This window comes from Paramisgurnus dabryanus, chromosome 7 (genome assembly GCF_030506205.2).
Source record: "Paramisgurnus dabryanus chromosome 7, PD_genome_1.1, whole genome shotgun sequence".
In the NCBI taxonomy this organism is placed as follows: domain Eukaryota; kingdom Metazoa; phylum Chordata; class Actinopteri; order Cypriniformes; family Cobitidae; genus Paramisgurnus; species Paramisgurnus dabryanus.
Window position 1 is genome coordinate 27237054 of NC_133343.1, and position 19556 is coordinate 27256609.

General features: G+C 35.5%; 5 protein-coding genes across 6 annotated transcripts; 3 read left to right on the forward strand and 2 right to left on the reverse strand.

Moving 5' to 3' along the window:
* Positions 1–466: 466 nt before the first annotated feature.
* On the forward strand, positions 467–4123 carry sirt4 (sirtuin 4). The gene is made up of 4 exons (XM_065279912.2): positions 467–582; positions 1224–1708; positions 1792–2086; positions 2178–4123. The coding sequence occupies exons 2-4, from the start codon at positions 1224–1226 to the stop codon at positions 2328–2330; spliced, it is 933 nt and encodes a 310-aa protein (XP_065135984.2). The 5' UTR covers positions 467–582; the 3' UTR covers positions 2331–4123.
* Positions 4124–4267: 144 nt separating this feature from the next.
* c7h1orf74 (chromosome 7 C1orf74 homolog) lies at positions 4268–5405 on the reverse strand. The gene has a single exon (XM_065279913.1). The coding sequence runs from the start codon at positions 5224–5226 to the stop codon at positions 4438–4440; it is 789 nt and encodes a 262-aa protein (XP_065135985.1). The 5' UTR covers positions 5227–5405; the 3' UTR covers positions 4268–4437.
* A 140-nt stretch (positions 5406–5545) lies between these two features.
* rft1 (RFT1 homolog) lies at positions 5546–10674 on the forward strand. The gene is made up of 13 exons (XM_065279911.2): positions 5546–5750; positions 5846–5931; positions 6015–6134; positions 6779–6968; positions 7068–7169; positions 7263–7397; positions 7491–7569; positions 7652–7702; positions 7788–7918; positions 7997–8141; positions 9424–9529; positions 9644–9893; positions 9978–10674. Exons 1-13 carry the CDS (start codon positions 5688–5690, stop codon positions 10140–10142), a joined length of 1623 nt encoding a protein of 540 aa, XP_065135983.1. The 5' UTR covers positions 5546–5687; the 3' UTR covers positions 10143–10674.
* A 1379-nt stretch (positions 10675–12053) lies between these two features.
* mustn1a (musculoskeletal, embryonic nuclear protein 1a) lies at positions 12054–15810 on the forward strand. 2 transcript variants are annotated; one of them, XM_065279916.2, is made up of 3 exons: positions 12054–12193; positions 12262–12391; positions 14070–15810. In XM_065279916.2, exons 1-3 carry the CDS (start codon positions 12185–12187, stop codon positions 14156–14158), a joined length of 228 nt encoding a protein of 75 aa, XP_065135988.1. In that variant the 5' UTR covers positions 12054–12184; the 3' UTR covers positions 14159–15810. The 2 variants fall into 2 exon arrangements, with proteins under 2 accessions (XP_065135988.1, XP_065135989.1); XM_065279917.2 differs by having other exon boundaries at positions 12068–12193; positions 12265–12391.
* Positions 15811–15869: 59 nt separating this feature from the next.
* ruvbl1 (RuvB-like AAA ATPase 1) lies at positions 15870–19387 on the reverse strand. Its single transcript, XM_065279915.2, has 11 exons — positions 19111–19387; positions 18611–18697; positions 18384–18516; positions 18099–18250; positions 17908–17997; positions 17663–17812; positions 17502–17565; positions 16942–17140; positions 16748–16850; positions 16398–16489; positions 15870–16291 (listed from the first exon to the last, which is right to left on the reverse strand). The coding sequence occupies exons 1-11, from the start codon at positions 19249–19251 to the stop codon at positions 16132–16134; spliced, it is 1371 nt and encodes a 456-aa protein (XP_065135987.1). The 5' UTR covers positions 19252–19387; the 3' UTR covers positions 15870–16131.
* Between the last annotated feature and the right edge of the window lie 169 nt (positions 19388–19556).

Genomic DNA, 19556 nt, shown 5'->3' on the forward strand with positions numbered 1-19556 from the left:
ACCGCCCTTTAATCTGCATTATCTAACCACATATTTAGTGCAGAGGGAGAGAGAGAATATAATTGACAGCACAATTGAAATTACATTTTAACAAACCCCCTATTATGGCGATCAGGGTTTGGATTTTATCACCTCATTTGCATTAAATAGGACACACCTAAAACAGCACATTTTTGCTCACCCCTAAAGCGTCAATTTTAACATGCTGTTATAAATTATCTGGTATTTTGAGCTAGAACTTCACATACATACTCCAGGGACACCAAATATTAATTTTAAATCTTAAAAAGTCTTGTGAAATGTCCCTTTTAAGGACCTGTTTTAAACCTATGGGTTTGCTATCAGAAGATTAATTTCCATGTCCTTTAGTGTTATAAATAAAGGCATATGGTTTTTTTATTTATTTTGTTTGATCAATATCGCAAATAAGATACAAGCAACAAGCGATAACGTTGACTACATTTCCCATCATGCACTTGTGTTACAACACGGAAGTGTTTACGACCTCTACACTTGAGAAGAACACGGTTTTAATTTTTACTGAACATAAAACTTCTGGTGTCGGGGATTTTATCTATACAGGTAAGTTAGGTTACACAAGGATTAGTTTTACATTTTAGATATGTAGTTTAAAATTCTTTTCGTAAGACGCATAATGTCCGTCGCGTGTCTGTTATTATTGTTGCCTGCTTGGCATTTAAATCAATGAGTTGTCACTTTCCGCCTTCATGTTCATGTTTTGCTCGTAAACTTTAAAAAATCACACAACAGAACTTGTTGGTTGTTTTTAACGTAATCATTAAATGTGTTGAAGAAGTTCACGTTATTTTGATAAAATTAATAATGATCTTAGGAGTCTTGATGTCAAACTCACCCTTTACTACTACTTATATGTATATAAAATGTCTAAAATAAATTTGCCTTCATAGTAACATGCATTTATTTGATAAATAGTTGACTTAATAGTTAATGTTATTAGAAGTAGGCATACAGTAACATAATCATAAATAAATGACATGTTATTATTGTTAACACAACACTATAGACGTGTGAAAAAAAGTCAAAGTATATGTAAATTGCTGACACAAAAGTATGTGTTGTTATCAATATGTGTGTCCCCAAGGATCAAATCCATGACCTGTGTGTTGCTAATATAATGCTCTACCAATTATGCATTATGTTTCATCTCTCTTGTCTGGTGCTGATGTTGTATGTGTCTATAGATGCTGTTGTCATGGCGACCCGTGCCTCCTTGTATGGCGTTAAGAAGACATGCTTCTACAATACAAGCTGGTGTACAGAGATTTGTTCCTGCGAGTGGCTCAGTCGACTCCAGTGCTTTGGAGCAGCTCCAGGCTTTCGTGTCACAAGCTTCACGTCTGTTTATAATCAGCGGTGCCGGACTCTCCACTGAATCTGGAATCCCAGACTATCGGTCAGAAGGTGTTGGACTGTATGCACGAACAGACAGACGGCCTATGCAACACTCCGAGTTTGTGCGCAGTGCAAAAGCAAGGCAGAGATACTGGGCGAGGAACTACATGGGGTGGCCGCAGTTCTCTTCACACTCACCGAATTCAGCTCACTTTGCCTTAAGGGACTGGGAAGATAAAGGAAAATTGCACTGGCTTGTCACTCAGAATGTAGACGCGTTGCACTTAAAGGATGGACATCAGAGACTAACTGAACTTCATGGATGTACACACAGGTAAGGTTAAATGAGATTTTAGATCATTTGATTATGGACATGATTCCAATATAGATTCAAAAATAGTTTTATTCTTTTTTTAGGGTTGTGTGTTTGGGCTGTGGACGTTTGACTCGGCGAGCGGACCTTCAAAAGCAGTTTGCAGCTTTAAATCCAGGCTGGGCAGCAAGTGCAGGTGCTGTGGCTCCAGATGGAGATGTGTTTCTGGAGGACGAGCAGGTCCTGCACTTTAGAGTACCTGCTTGCGAAGCCTGTGGCGGCATCCTTAAACCTGACGTGACATTTTTTGGGGATGTAGTCAAGCGGGCAACGGTAGAATTTGTCCATAACAAACTGGCAGAGTCTGATGCTGTTCTTGTGGCTGGATCCTCTCTACAGGTGATTTATGCATTTGAGAGTACATAGAAATTTTTGGATGGATAAATATTTACTGTTTTACAAAATTTAAAGTCTGACTGTTTTTTTTCAGGTTTATTCAGGGTACCGTTTTCTCCTTGCAGCCAGTGAAAGAAAATTACCAATTGCAATTGTTAATATAGGACCTACAAGGGCCGACCACCTTGCTCAGGTCAGACTGAGCGCTCGATGTGGAGAAGTGTTGCCAGCTATTCAACTCAGTTGATAGGGGAGTATTACAGACCTCAATTTTTTTCTTCCCTGGCTCTAGTACCTATATTCGTGGTCTCAACCACAATTATCTAATCCATGTTTTATAGTCCACAACATGATAACTTTGGTTTGTGTCTGGGCTGCTTGCATATTTAAACTGAACTCTACCTCACTGTGCAAAGAATTACTTTAACATATATTTTATTAGCCTTCTAGACAATCTCTTATATCCATGTACTGTATACTTACAAATTATTACTTGTATTGAAAGACAACGTCAATGCATCTGTAGCACTGTAGCTTTAAAAATGTACTGTTTGAATCATGACTGAAAAGCAGTCATCAACCCCCAATAATAAATAGTGGAAACATGCCACGAAAGTCATATCTTATATAATAGGTATAGACTTCTAAGCCTTATTTTAAAACACTGGGGCTCGGTTTTACAAGTCTTAGATTTAAAGGTGCAGTGTGTAATTTTTAGAAAGATCTTTTGACAGAAATGCAAGATAATATGTAAAACTATATTATCAGGGGTGTACAAAGACCTTTCATAATGAACCATTATTTGTTTATTACCTTAGAATAAGACATTTTTATCTACACACACAGAGGGTCCCCTTACATGGAAGTCGCCATTTTGGGCCGCCATGTTTCTACAGAAGCCCTAAACGGACAAACTTTTTTTTTTACTAAGTTGTCTCCGATGATGACATGTTTGTGAGGTGGTGGCTACAGTAGCTTCTCTGTATTTCAAAAGCAAGTGGTGAGCAGTGGACTGAGCCATTGGCTGCAATTCACAACTTCACCACTAGATGCCGCTAAAATTTACACACTGCACCTTTAAGTAGCTTTTAATGTGACAATGAAACTACTGGATTGTGAGACTAAACAGTGGCACTTGTATATTTTAAGATATGTCAGGGCAAGTTGTGTCCAGACAGCTCAAACAAGGCTTATGACATGTCTTCAAAACCTACATTTTCTGATACCAGTGAATGTACACCAATGTTGTTTACTTTTGTAAACTATTGGAGTTTAAACATGTCTAAATAATATTTTGTTCCACCTAATAAATACATTATCTGAAAAGGACTTTTAGTATGCTTGTATACTTTTAGGACTTGTATAGCCTACTTTACAGTATGCTTATAAGTAGCACTAAAGGATTCAGAATCAGGATTTATCCTAATCTAGGATTAAAAGGTACCCTGGCTATAACAAATAAAAACAGAAAATAAAACTGTACCAATGTCATAGTTTTAATAAACTTGAAAAAAAAACACTTAATCAGAGGCTGCTATTTTTATGACATCAAATGGTTGCAATAAAACCCGTTCTATTAATGCTACAGCAAGGTAAATATGATAAACAAATCTTCAAATAGTGCTAGATTATAAAATAATTTACCGTAAAACAAAAAATGAGAGTTATAAACGCACACAGACAGCAGGTGGCAGTATTTGGTTCGCATTTCATTAAAAATACAGCATCTTCTGTTCAGCCCTTTCACAGATAGCAACATAATCAGTAATACATTAAACATACGAATGAAGATCAACATAAAGGAGATCTGATAGATAAGAATGTGTAAGTGGGAAATAAAAAATACTCACATGAAAAACTAGAGAATTTAACATGGTATTTATTTACTATACTAAATTGAAGTAATATTTCACAACAACCATTAGACGTCATCAATTTTAGAACGCACGACATAATGGCGGCCTCCATAGGTTAAAATGAGTATTACATGTTGGTTTTCTTTTTAAAGTTATGAAAATATTTAATGTGTTTCCATCAATGAATTGCAATAGTTGAGTGCAAATATAAATTATTAAATCCTACAAGTCTTGATAGTCGGGGTACCTTTTAATTAACTTAGTCTTATAGTTACTACTTGTACCTTTTAAAATAATTCATACAAATTTCAAATAATTGACACCAAAACAATGACAATAGTTTTCCTATATTTTGCTTTAGGGAAAATGGATTGGCTAATACCATACATGTAAATAATTGATGTAAGAATATCTCTGCAACCTTCATACAAACGATTAATGATGGCAAAAAAGTTTATTATCAGTTTGTATTATTAACATGAAAAATATGTGGTTTGGTCACAGAGTCACGGCAGGTAATGTGATAATATCCCTAGTAAAGCAGAAATCGGACAAAATTGTCTGTTTGTTAAATCTTTCTCTCAGACTCTCAGTCCACTGCTGCATATGAGTTTGTAATTCCCCCCACAGTTCATCTGGAATACTGAATGAGTACAGACAACTGCAATGATCGATGTCATTTATCTGCCACTTGACACGAACAGTGCACGTTGCCAGTGGTATCATAGACAAACAATTTTCAAATCCCTTGGTTTGGTCAAACCAGTAAGTTGCTGGATAACCTAACAGGATTCCAAAGAGAGTGCACAAGTTCCACTCATTATACATCTCATTGTTTACCACAATGACTGATGAGCTTTCGTCCACCCCATTAATGATTAATCCTGAAAGAGATTTGATCATATCCTCGATTCTTTCTTCAAAGTCAGTCAAGACTGGCTGTTTTCTATAGGGACTTACGTCAATAAGAAAGACTCGTTGTTTGTTTTGAAGCAGTTCGTTCAGGTAGGACTCCATTGCGGTAGGATTAAAAATGATGGTGTTGTCATCTATGGAGAGCACCCGAAGTGTATTTTTCACAATTCCTAATTCCTGCAGAGATTTGAGGAATAGCTGGATTTGTTCGGGTGATGCTGCATTACAGTCGTACAGCACGGCATATTTGACTCCCAGATCCACGGCCAATATTTGAACAGTTAAATTTAGACATGTCGATGAACTTAAACGTTTCTTACGGACACACAAGCACTTCTGTGCAGCGATGACAATAAGAGACGAAGCAACCATTGCTCACATAATCAATAAACTCCATTTGAAACAAGTACACATCATTCAAAATTACGTGGTAGATAAGAGCGTTGAAAACACTTCCTGTTTAAAAAAAAAGTTTAAAAGTTCTTTAAATATAATAATGACAATTATCATTCATAGACATTTTTTACTTGTACAAAATTGTCTTTTTTTTATAGATTTTGTACTTTTACACAATTTGATGAATGTTTACAAAATAAAAACGCTACAAACCCCCAAAATAAAGGACTTTTATTTTGAAAGTATTGAATAGTAAGCGGAAGTATGTAAGTAACAAGCTGTAAGTAACATTTGTGAGGAGTTAATGTACAATCTGTGTGTAATGAAACAAAGGTAGTAGCGCTTATTGTCACCACTGGTGACTGTCGGTTTTTATCATAGTGTGTTTAACAGCTAGTTTAACAACTAGTTGAATTAGTTCAAAAGTACATTTTACCATGGGCTCAGAAGATGTACTCAAGAGTGCTTCAACCCTGGCATCATATACTGTTCTGCTTCAGGTAATATTAACAGTATTTGACACAAACACACGCACTAAATACACTACTTTGTAGCTGACTTTATTATTCGCCTTGTGTTTTATATACGTTAACAGGTGATGTTTCGGGTTTTGACGTTTCTCCTGAATGCATTTACTTTGCGGTTTGTATCTAAGGAGCTGATAGGTGTAGTAAATGTGAGGTAAGTTTGCAGTTACACAACTCAAAGCGAAGTTGTGTGTCTCGTAAATGGGTCATTAACTGTAACGTATGCTTTTGTTACAGGTTGTTGTTACTCTATTCTACATTAGTATTTCTATCCAGAGAGGCGTTTCGGAGGGCGTGTTTAAGCGGTGAAGGGGCGGGGCGTAACTGGAGACAGGTGATCAACCTGTTATGGCTAACGTAAGTAGAAATTCCTGTATGATGAATGAAAATATATTTTGGTGTCTGTATGTAAAGCATTTAACTTATTTGTATTATCATGGCATAACAGTAATTATTGTGTAATAATAAAATGTGGCAATAATAAAACATGATCTTTTGTACAAAACATTAAAAAAAATTATTGGTTGTAAAAAAACTGCTAGGGTTAAAAATCCATACAGTAGCAGTTTAAGAAGACTTAGATTAGTTAAAATATAACTTCACTTTAAAGTTCCTATGAACCGGAAGTTGTGTTAGTGGGCGTGGCTGGTGTTTTCCACTCTGCTTCGATTGGATATAGAAAAGTAGGCGTTTCATTTATAAATGTATTTAGCATCAGACAGTTGGAGGGGGCGGAGTAAACGTATGCTCCCGCCCAAGCCGTCTAGCTGATGTCATCAGAGAATAATCGCCACAAGTGGGTGGAAATACATTTTCAGGTTTTGAAGTTTATGAGGGCCCATGTTTTATAATGACATACACTGATAAATTGTTTATAATTAACACTCCAATTAATGCAATAAAAAATAAGAATGGTCAGTTTTGATTTCATTAGGACTTTAAATATTAGAAAAATATAATAATTGTGACTTTCCATCTTCCTCTTTTTCTCAAATTATCAGTTTTCCTTTAGGTTGTGTGTGGGGTTTGTTGTTGGTCTGTGTATGGTGGTGGATGCTTCAGGCACCTGATCCGGAGTCAATCCCGCATTATTTTCCAGCTGTTGGATTGTTCTGCCTAGCTGCCCTAACAGAGCTACTCGCTGAACCTCTCTGGGTCCTGGCGCACGCACACATGTTTGTTCGATTAAAGGTGTCAAAAAAAGTCTTGTTTTGTAATACCTTATATATGCTTAATGTAAACATGAAAAAGGAATTAAATTGTGCTATGTTGTCAATTTTCACTTGACAGGTGATTGCAGAAAGCTTAGCCATGATCGCTAAATGTCTTGTTACAGTAGTGATGGTTGTCTCAGCACCTCAGTGGGGTCTTTATATCTTCTCTGCAGCCCAGGTTGGTATATTTGCATATGAAAGTACATAACATCGGTAGTGCCTTTTTATATATGTACAGTAATCTTGAGTTTGTGTGTTTTTGATTCGAAAGTGTGTCTATGCAGGGATTTTGCTCCTTTGTTACGTGCTATACTTTGTCCATTTCCTCGGCTCAGAAGAAGCAGAGGGAAAATTTTTCCCTTTTCGCCGCATCACAGACCTGCTGCCATCGAGGGTGAACCATGAGGTGAGATTTGACAATGCCACACCAGATTTATTTTTGCAGACTTTGTTATTCATGTTGATTGATTCAGTTATCAACCAAGCTGTTTGTTTTTAGCCACTACTTAACTGGAAGTTGACCACACTAACCTGGAGCTTTTTCAAACAATCATTCCTCAAACAGATACTTACAGAAGGTCAGTGTAACTAACTCATATTCATTTACTGAGATATTTAGACACAAACTAAAAAGTTAAATGGTTTGTTTTGATTTTGTAGGTGAGCGTTATGTGATGACCTTTCTGAATGTGCTTAACTTTGGAGACCAGGGTGAGTTTATACATTCACACATAAATCCAATGTAAACAAACAATGTATTCATGTCACACTTCTTTTTTGTTTTATCATTTTACAGGGGTTTACGATATAATAAACAATTTGGGTTCAATGGTGGCACGTTTTCTTTTCCTGCCCATCGAGGAAAGTTTCTATGTTTTCTTCGCTAAAGTGCTGGAGCGTGGCCAAGGTGTACGCAATCAGAAACAAGTCAGTATCCATTTTTACATTTTACTGTGTGATTGGATGAATCAGATGTATGATTGGGAAATGCTGATTGGTCCGCAGGAGGATGTTTCCATAGCAGCCGAGGTACTGGAATGTCTTTTGAAGCTGGTGCTTTTAATCGGTCTGATCATCACAGTGTTTGGTTATGCATATTCCCATCTAGCACTTGACATCTATGGTGGAGAGCTTTTAAGCAGTGGAACAGGTAAAACAAACAAGCATGCACTTACCATAATAAAGTACCTGATTTTTCACGAAGTGTCAATGTCAACAGTTGAGACCTGTAAAGAAGCCATTACTATCAATGGTATGAGTTTTAGAGAAGACTATCTGTTTGTCCGACCAATGGCAGAAGAAAGAAGTGTTTAGGTAACTGTAACTGTTAATATGTGACTCTGGACCGGACCACAAAACCAGTCATGAGGGTCAATTTTTTTAACTGAGATGTATACACCAGCACAATAAATAAGCTTTACATTAATGTACAATATTTGGCTGAAGTTAAACTATTTGAAAATCTGAGGGTGCAAAAAATCTAAATATTGAGAAAAACGCATTTAAAGTTGTCCAAATGAAGTCCTTAGTAATGCATCCACTCACAAAATAAAAGGTTTGATATATTTACAGTAGGAAATTCACAAAACATCTTCATGAAACATGATTTTTACACAATATCCTAATGATTTTTAAAATAAATGAAAATTTATCATTTTGACACACACAATGTATTTTTGGCTATTGCTTCCTGTGCTACTTAAAACCGGGGCCAGTGTCACATATATAAAAAAAAATATTTTTGTAATTTTGCTTATAGTAGTGACACAGAAATTGCAAACTTCAGCTTTTTAAATGAAAATAGACATTTACATTTATGCATCTGGCAGATGCTAATATCCAAAGTGACCTACATCTGACTATGCGTGTTATTTAGGAATCGAACCCACAACCTTTTGTGCCGCTAGTGCAATGTTCTACCAGTTAGCTACAAGTGCACACAACTGATAACAACTTTTAATTCATGTATGCAATGTTGTTTGTATGTACAGTTATGTTCAAAATAATAGCAGTGCAACATCAGTAACCTGATAAACCACTGTTATTTGTAGTAGTAATGTTAAATGTAAAAAGGGGAAGCAAATGTTTCACCCATTGATATATCTGCTTCTGAATTTCTAAGTAAAATGGACCGTTTCATCATTGCTTAACAACGCAATTTGATTAAAAGTTGATTTGAGTAGGGAAAATGTTTTAAAAAATGCAGCAAAGTTTATGATGCTCAGCTAAAAGGATCTCAAATGCTTTCAAATGGCAACAAAAACCCAAAGCACATGGAAGAAAACAAGTAAAACAGACGGAAGAATAGTCAGGATGGCTATTCAATACATTTGAAAAAAGGAAATAAAATCTTTGTATAACATTTCTGCACTTTTTTTCACTTTTATTTTTGCACTTCCTTTTTTTTTTTAACAAAACTGTATATTTTGCAGGGCCAACTCTCCTACAGTGTTATAGCTGCTATGTTTTGCTGTTAGCCATTAACGGAGTAACCGAGTGTTTCGTTTTTGCCGCCATGAGCAAAGAAGAAGTTGACAGGTAAACAACATACAACACATATAATTGTATTGTGATTATGTATAATTATAATATAACTGAATAGTATTGCAATTTAATGCTTTTAAACATGTTGTTTTAACTTTATCTCTTTAGATATAATGTCTTAATGCTGGGCCTGTCTGCCTCCTTCCTCCTGCTTTCTTATTGGCTAACCTGGATGTTGGGGGGTGTTGGCTTCATTTGGGCAAATTGCTGTAACATGGCTTTACGAATCACTCACAGTATTATTTATATACATCGGTATTTCCTGCAAAGTGAATACACACCCTTATGGGGGCTTCGCCCACATTCTGCTGTAATAGCTGTGCTTGGAATAAGCGCGGGCATCACGAACTTATCTGAGGTAACGCAGCAAATTACTTATTGAAGTTTCAATGTAGATTGATGTTGTGTGATCGACTTAATTTTGAACCTCTATATCTTTCAGAGAATGTTCTGCTGTGATGGTGGCTGGGTACTAAGACTGGCACATGTTGCCGTCGGGGCCGTTTGTCTCCTGGGTGTGGTCATCACAGTGTTTCTAACAGAAACGAGACTGGTGCAGTTCATCAAAACCCAATTATTACCCAAATACACCAAGAAAAGTACATGAGCTGTATTGATTTGGATAATAGCATATCAAAACAAGCACTAAGAGGAAGTATCTCATGGACACTAACATCTGATGGATCACATATTGCCTTGTTGAACACAGGCATATTTATTCAAGACTGCATAAAAGTTCAAACAAACAGTTTGTTTTAATGAGCAATTTGTAATCATTCCAATATGAAAGGAGATCCAGGATTTATTTTTTTCTTTGGAAATTAAAGTTTACTACAGTGTGTAGTTTTTTTTACCACATCTAGCAATGCTGGATCTTACATATTGTAGCAAGGAATTTATGTAATTTATATCAAATATATTTCAACGGTGCTGGTAACCATTGTCTTTGAAAACTTTTAAGACAAATCTGTTAAATATTATATAGTACTGTAATACCTGGGTGCAATTAAAAAGTTTTTGTCTAAATGTACTTTTTTTATTTTAAAGGGACACTTCACCCATTTGCATTAAGCTTTGTATAGTTAGAACCCCAGTCATGTTTTTGAATGGTCATGCATCATTTTCTCAGTTGCTGCTGAGCCAGAAGAAATACAGATTTCAGTGTTGCACTTCCTTCTTTCAATGATGTAAAAAGCATAATTTTGCATCATTGAAAGAAAGAAGCGCTATATCTTTGTTGAGGGAGTGAGACTACAAACACCCCTTTTCTCTGTCAAATAGGCACCAAATTCGAAATGTATGTTACATTTTGACTACAAATATGATGCACTTTCAATAAAGATTAATGTTTCAACGGGTGAAATGCTCCTTTAAGTTAAACACATTCATAGACACATTTACAAACTACTGAAAAGAAATAAGATTACACAGTCAACCATGGCAGGGCATTTAATAATTATAAAAAAGCATGTTATTCCAAAGAATTACAGAAGAGATACAAATCAACATGCACTTACCAGCATAGTAAAACATTTATGGGTGATTCTCATGAAATCCAGATTTAGGTGTCCAGCATCAGAATTTTTTAAAAGCCCTTGAAGCCAATTTTTTTTGCACATATAAGATTACAGTCTGAATTTAATATAACCATGATTTTTTAGAGGATTGAAAAAATATTTCTTAGAAATTTTTTTAGATTATTATTATCAAAAATTATCATTACCGCAACATGATAATACATTAAACATATGCAATTACAAATCATGTTTCGGTAATGAGAATTAAAAAGTTGTCTAGGTACTATGACAAACAAAATTTCAACTTTTATCTGGAGAAAAAACATAAGAACTGCTGACCTGCGAGCCATCTTGAGTGTCACAGTCGTTTATGTCCTTTCCAACATTTTTTTTAAATGTTAGTTCCTTGAGGGCTTAAACAATGATTGAAAATTGTTGCGGAGGATGAGAAAATTGGTCTTGAACACATTTATATTCCTTATTATTGTCTCTACATTTACCAATGATCACCAAATACCACATGTTTCTTTACTGTAAATGTTTATAGTATAACATGCACTGAAGCTTTTAATGTTTAGATTTTTTTATTATTTTCCATTTCAAAGAACCCAAACATGTTGCGGAAATGAAAATTTTCCTTTTAAATGTGAAAAAAATTGGTTTGTATGATGTCATTTGAAATCATGTGCAAAATAGTACATGAAGAGATGTTTGTAACTATATGCTTCTTATTTTGATACTCTTACTTTGCATTTACTTTTTTATCAAAATGTTTCATGACACTTCATAAGTCTAATTTTGTGAGAACCACCCTTATACACAAACTTTTCCACTCATTAAGAGGCATCCCAACAAGACAAGCAATGTTTAGACAACCGTACACTGCTGTTAGCATTTCAGGGCAGCTGGAAGCACTTTTGTATTGAAGATGTCATCCTTGAATAATGATGGCTTCATATCCCTGCAAGAACAGTGACTGGGAGGAGTAACAGTATGACTCAGTGTTTGGCATAAAAGAATTATGGGCCACTTGGGACTGGACTCTGCAAAGGAAGGGTGTGTATGTGTATAAGGCACATACGACGAGTCTAAAACAGAGGAAGAGCTGAGAAACATACAGCTTGAGCAAAACATGTCTCAGGTAAGAGATGGAAGAAAGAGAACAGAAGAAGAGAGTTTTTTTTGTTGATATCTCTGTGTTTATGTCAGCAGGGGGAGGGAGATGAGGGCACAATAAAGAGGCCTGAAGTGAAAGCAGATGATCTGATTGGTGCAAAGGATAAACTTGCCTCTGGGACAGAGGTGAGAGGCAAGACCTTTGAAGTATTGCAGGAATGCGGTGAGTGAAGCAGTTTATAATTGCAATAAATTCAATGAAAGGTCAAATAGTGGATCCTAGTAACTTGAGCAAAGAAGCTTCTGTGTGTTTGTGTGTCCGGTTTATTATTTTCCACTCCATATATAGTAAAAACGCAGTACAACTCATACAGTTTGTATACAGATCTCCCGGTCTGGTTGTATACGTGTTGCAACATTTTTAGCAACACTTTACAATAAGGTTCCATTTATTACATTAGTTTATGCACAATGAGCAATGTTTAAGACATTTTTTTATTTTAGTTATGTTAGATTTCCCTGTTTTAACCTCAGTCCTGCGAGGACATCTTAGACAGACAGGTTCAATTTTAGTTTAGTGTGATGCCCCTCCTCTCGCTGCCAAATTGATAACTGCCCTGCGACAACTGACCACTTCCTTGTGTACTTGCAGTAATGTTAATGTTCATTATATTCTATACAGGGGCGTCAGTTTGTGTTGAAAAGTGGTGGGGACAAAAGATCAGATGAAAAAACATTACATTTCTTAGTATTTTTGTCTTGTTTTCAGTAGAAATTTCCAGTAAAAGAAAGAAAGATCCAGTAAAAAAATATCTTAAATTAAGATGCTTTGTCTTCATGAGCAAAATTACCCAATAAAATAAGTCTAGTTTTTAGACCAAAAATATAAATTTAAGTGATTTTGTGCATAAAACAAGGGGGAAAAAATCTTCCAATTGGGTAAGCAAAAATCTTGAAAACTAATTCAGATTTTCAGATTTTTTTTGCTTGTCTTATGCTCAAGATCACTTAAATTATATATTTTTGGTCTAAAAACGACTTTATTTTAATTTAAGAATGTTTTAGATATTTTTACTGAAAACAAGACAAAAGTACTAAGAATTTCTTTCTTGAAAATCATTTTTTGCATTGTACACTTTCTTACTCGTTATTTTTGTCTTGTTTTCAGTATATCTAAAAATTCTTAAATCAAGATATATTTTCTTGATGAGCAAAATGATGTAAGAAAATAAGTCTAGTTAAAACAAGCAAAATTAATCTGCCAATGGGGTGAGAAATGTTTGCTTAAATTAAGTGTTTAAGAAAAAAGAAATCTTATAAAAGATTTTCTCACCCCATTGGCAGAAATTTTTGCTTGTTTTAATCACAAATTCACTTAAATTATATATTTTTTTTTGTCTAAAAACAGGCTTATTTTCTTAGGTCATTTTGCTTATCAAGAAAAAGCATCTTAATTTAAGAATTTTTTGATATTTCTACTGAAAGCAAGACAAAAATAGCAGTGAAAGTCGCACAGGTATTGCTTGATTTTTCAGAACATTTTAACCAAATGCTTTCAAAAAGTGGTGGGGACAAAATCAGCCATTTCAAAAAGTGGTGGGGACATGTCCCCAGCGTAAATGACACATATGATTCTATATATCATATATTTACTATAATATATTAGTGTTAGAGCAGTATGTTCTAGCTGTTTCCTCTTTTATGAAATGGCCACGAAACATGTACAGTTATTATATATATGCTAAAATTGACTCAATACAGAAAACAAAAACACCCATAAAAAGTCACTTTGTAAAGATAGCTGATATTGAAACACTTTCTGAAAGTCTTTTTCTGCAGTTTTGTTAGAAGGATTATATATATTATAAGTTATAGGTTTACTGTTTTCTGTCTGTTATCAGAACAAGCTGGGAAAGTCGCTCCATCGGTGTTCAGCAAAGTTCGCTCAGGATCTGAGACGGCGTTTAACAAACCCACCAAAAGAAAGTGACACCATCTACACGCTCAATACTTCTTATAAAGCTCAAATGATGTAACATATGTAACATGCTGTTCTTAAATACTTCATGTACACTTAATACTTTTCAGAAAAAAAGGAACAAAAATTATGACTGGGGTGGTAGATTTTCACACTTTTGTACCTCAAAGTTACACACTGGTTCCATCAGTGTTGGGGGTAACCCATTACAAGTAACGTGCATTACGTAATAATATTACTTTTCTAAAGTATGAGTAAAGTAACGCATTACTTTTTAAATGTACACATAAATATTTGAGTTACTTTTTTTTTTAATTCATTTGATTTAAAAAAATTATGTATTGAATTAAACTAAGTGTAGTCACATTATACACTCTGTGCGTACACGCCTGTGTGGGAACCGTTTGAGTCAGAAACTAAGATGGCAGGCCAGACCTCGACATTTTTGTGATGAAATATGCAATTTCTGAATGCAGAACTTTTCAGTCATAATGCAAGGCCTGAAAGAGATCAAGCCTCAGCCAAGAAAAAGTAACGCAAAAGTAACTAAAAAGTAACGTAAGCATTACTTTCCATGAAAAGTAACTAAATAACGCAATTAGTTACTTTTTTTGGGAGTGACTCAATATTGTAATGCATTACTTTTAAAAGTAACTTTTCCCAACACTGGGTACCATACCAGTTTGGTAGAGATATGTACCTCTAAGGCAGGGGTGGGGAACCCTGGTCCTGGAGGGCCACTGTCCTGCAGAGTTTAGTTCCAACCCTAATTAAACACACCTGAAAAATCTACTTAAAGTCTTTAGGATTATTTGGAAATGAAATTCAGGTGTGTTTGATTAGGGTTGGAAATAAACTCTGCAGGACAGTGGCCCTCCAGGACCCAGGGTTCCCCATTGCTGCTCTAAGGTATACATATCTCTACCAAAATGGTACCCAAAAGTAAAAAAAATCATAGTAGGACAAAATAATACTATGGAAGTGAATGGGGCTTATGATCGGTTTGGTTTGAAACATTCTTCAAAAAAACTCATCTTTTGTGGTCATCAGAACAAAGAAACTCACACAGGTTTGTAACAACGTGAGGGAGAGTAAATGATGGCAGAATTTTCATTTTTGTGTGAACCATCCCTTTAAGACCATTTTAAAAGGTACCGTTCCAGAGATAACTTTTGTACCTTTTTTTCTGACAGAATACTTAAATACCATTTCACTAGTTTGAGATTTTGCATAAACACTTTCTTAGGTAAAGCCTGATCATAAACTTGCACTAAAGTACTGTATTTACTAATAATAACAACATTTAATGTGGATTAATTCGGGCTGACATTTTATGATTGTCAATATATATGACATACAATATTGTATGTACTTTTGTATTCTTATTATTTGACACTTTCATGTGCTAAGTAAGCTGATAATGGGTGACAAACATGCTTGTAAATAAATTATTTCTACAATACTGTTGTAACCCCAAACTTTTGCTTTTGTGTGATACTGCACCCCTGCTTATAAAGTCCAAAACACTATCACCAAATATATAATTACTCGGGGCACCTTTAAGAAATGTTTTTGTTTTAAATTGCAAAGTATATAAACCGTTGATTGTGTGTGACAAAAATGAAATTTGTAATTTAATAAAAGAACATTCATGTTTAATTCAATACCATTTGTATTTCACATTGCTTTCAAAAAAATTCCTTTTCACAACTAAAGTCAAACAAAAAGACATCAGACAGGACATTGGAAAACTTATAACAAAACAAAAGAATGGGAGATGATAAAATAAAGAATTCAGGTGATCTGGGAATGCTATAAGAGAGATAAGGTAAAACAATACAGTAGCTGCAGTTTGCACTTTGATTGACTCTGTGGCTGTCATACGGTTAAAACTTCCAAGACATGTGAACTAAAGAGCCAGTAAAGCAAAAAATAAGAGTAAGCAAGAGAGAGAGAGAGAGAGAGAGAGAGAGAAAGTGCTGAAGTTATTTCATAAACTTTGTATGCTGGTCTTGTAGGATCTTTGCAGAAGACTTGGCATCATAGAAGAGTTCATTAATTTCTTCGACGTGTTCTTTTTCGACTACCTCCTTCCCCTGAACTCTTGCCAGAAGACTGGCAGGGGTCAGCAGCTGCATAGCATATCTGCATGAACAAACAAAAACAATGAAATGACAGCTCAATGTATTTAAATCATATGTTTTAAAATATGGTTTTATATTCTATAGCATGTTTAGGTTGTGAATTTTACCTGAGGGTAGTTTTGGTACCAATCTCTCCAAGGTGAGATATAGCCTCCTCACTTACGTTGATGCCTTCTGTCTGAGCTCGGATCTTTATGATCTACAGACCACATGCAAGTTAAAAAATGCAAGTTATGGTAATATATTTATTCACATAATCAATTTTTACCAAAGTTTTGTTTCATTTTCACTGTGCTAAAAGCAAACGGGGCCTGAGATGGTCTATAACATTTAGATTTTTTTTTTTAAGAAAGGTTTGCGCTAATAAACATATAAGCTTTTTATTTTTGGTTAAATGTTCCTTTAAAAGTCTACTAATTAAACCAACTAAAATGTTCACGTGTTGCAGACAGCACACCTGTTTCATTTCTTGTGGGGTGTACAGCATTGTTCTGATGATCATGACTCGATCCAGTAGATCCAGTGGAATACCGTGAGGTGAGCTGATATCTTCTGTGCCCCTAAGAACAAAACAGACACACCTGTTGAGCAACTACACATTGCAAACCAATGTTGAAACTATCCTAAAACTGCCATTATATAAAAACACACCTGATAAGGCAATTTCCTCGGTTGGATGCGAACACGACAATGGGAGCGATGGAGCTCTCCAGTGCTCGGTGCAGATAGGTGAAACACTCGATGTCCAGCATGTGAACCTCATCGATAAACAGAACGCCCGGTACCAGCTCCGCTACACCCTGATCAATGTATTTGTTCACCACCTTATTGATCTCTCCTCGCAGTTTATCTACAAAATTATACAGTCGTGCATGTTAGTTGCAGAATTATAAATGTATCCAGTTTGAAAAAAAAAATGAAGGGTTAAAGGAATAGTTCACCCAAAAATGAACTCACTCTCATGTTGTTACAAACCTATATACATTTTATTGTTCTGATGAACACAATGGAAGATATTTTTTTATCAGAAGCCCCATTGACTTCTATGGTATTCTTTTATTCTTTTTTCCTTCTATGAAAGTCAATGGTGCTTCTGATTGGTTTGGTTAAAAGAGAAATGTATACAGGTTTGTAACAACATGAAAGCGGGTAAATGATGACAGAATTTTCATTTTTGGGTACACTATCCCTTTAACAGTAGATTTATTTACCAGTGATTTCTGTCTTTTTGGGCTTCATCAGTTGACCCATCATAGAAAGTATGTCTTGACCTCCCTGAAAACATAAAACACATACATGCTTACAACTTCTGCATTCCATTTGAGATGTTTTAATAATCTGAGCCATGTTTCTAGGAAGTGTGTGTGGATACCTGAGGTCTTGCATTAGCAATATCCAGATCATGAAGTGTAACATCCTGAATAATCTCTTTCTTCTTGTGTACGTCGCCTTTTGGTAGTGGTACGTACTCTTCTGCCTCTAAATCGAACTCTGTTGCAAAGGTATCACATCGTCCTTGCCTCTGCAGACAAACAATTATTTCAAAATTTAATGTAATAAAACTCAATCTGACTACCATTTAGTTGGACACGTGAGAAGGCAAAAATATGTCTGTACCTTGACTGCCCCACTGTTGGCTTCAATGTAGATAACATCACCGACCTCCACTCTCTCCTTTTGCAGGCTTTCATATATACTGGGATCCAACTGAATACATAGAGAGTATAGCAAATATAGACCCACTGCAAAGTATTATGTGTCAACCGTTTAACATACAAACGATGCATGCACTACTTTCACAAGCTCACCTTTAACTGTTTGGTGCCCTTTGCAGTCTTCAATCCGATAATGACATGACTGACGGTTTTGCCGTAGCCCCCCATTGGGTTCTCAGTCTCGCATGGGGTCAGTTCAGTAACCTCTCCTTCATACACTTCTTTAGTCTCTTTGATACGCAGTCCTGTATGCACAAAGTAACAGTTTTAGATGGACACTACACATCATTTTAAACAGACCATTCATTTACACATTGAATGTATATTGTCATCTACTTAAAAAGCAGACATGTATTGAATTTTTGGGTAAAAGCTCACCTATGGCTCTTCTGAAGTTTTCCATCAAGACCTCTGTTTTTTTTATTTCTGATGAATACACTTCACTGCCCACCATAGGACAGAAAGGAACCTTATTACCTAATTCCTGTGCTATGGCCAATGCTAGAGCAGTCTGCAAGGTACAGAATTAGGATTAACAAATAAACATTTATATTATAGACAGATATTAGCAATGACTAATATATAATAAAGCTTTTGGTATTTACCTTTCCGGTTCCTGGTGGCCCTGCAAGTAAAACAGCTCTGCCAGCCATCTTTTTAGCACGGATCAGCTCCACGATGATGCCACAAGCCTAAAAAACAAGAATGATTTGTTCATAACATGTAGTCATTTTTAAATGATTAGTTACAAGAGTCTAAATAAAACATTTGGTGGTAACTGTCAAAAATACGAAAACATAAATTTAGCCTTCAGTATCAATGATCTGTTAGTAGTTATTATAAGCAAAATCGAATTATATAAGAATAACACACCACACCATACATAATACAAGACAATTATATTGATAAGTATAAATATTTTGTTTAGAAATTGTAAATCTGGTATTTAAATGCATGTTCCATCTCAATAATATCCATCCATCTGATGTAAAATCACGTTTTCAGACTTATAAGTTAGCTCCCTTTTTCTCGTAAAAAGACCCTCAGCTTTATGACTTTCTGTACATATAAAGGTAATGCACGTAAAATCTTCTCGTTACAGTACCTCTCTAGCAGTCTCCTGTCCCACCAGCCCGGACGCGGACTGTTTAGCATTACCGGCCTCATCCAGCCCCAATCCCTTCACATGGCTGTGAGAGGCGATTCGCTGGGTCTTCATTGTGCTTTTCACTTCCTCGATCTTCATCTTTCTTTAAGCTTAATCAAACACTTTTAAACGTGCATCAAAATCCTGAAGCCTATTTCAGGTAAGACCGTTGAAATCAAACACAAGAGACGCGCGTTTCCATGTGAGTTACCAAGGCAATTTGAGGAAGTACCGCCTCAGCGACAATTTTTACTCTTTCTTTGCAACGATTGGCCAACATACTCAATATCTGTTAAATTATTGGACGACTCGGTTGTCTGTCTATAGTTTGAGATCCCGCCCCTTTTCTATTCGCGTGTCTGCATGAAATGATGTACTGAAACAAAGGCAACCGACGTCGGTTC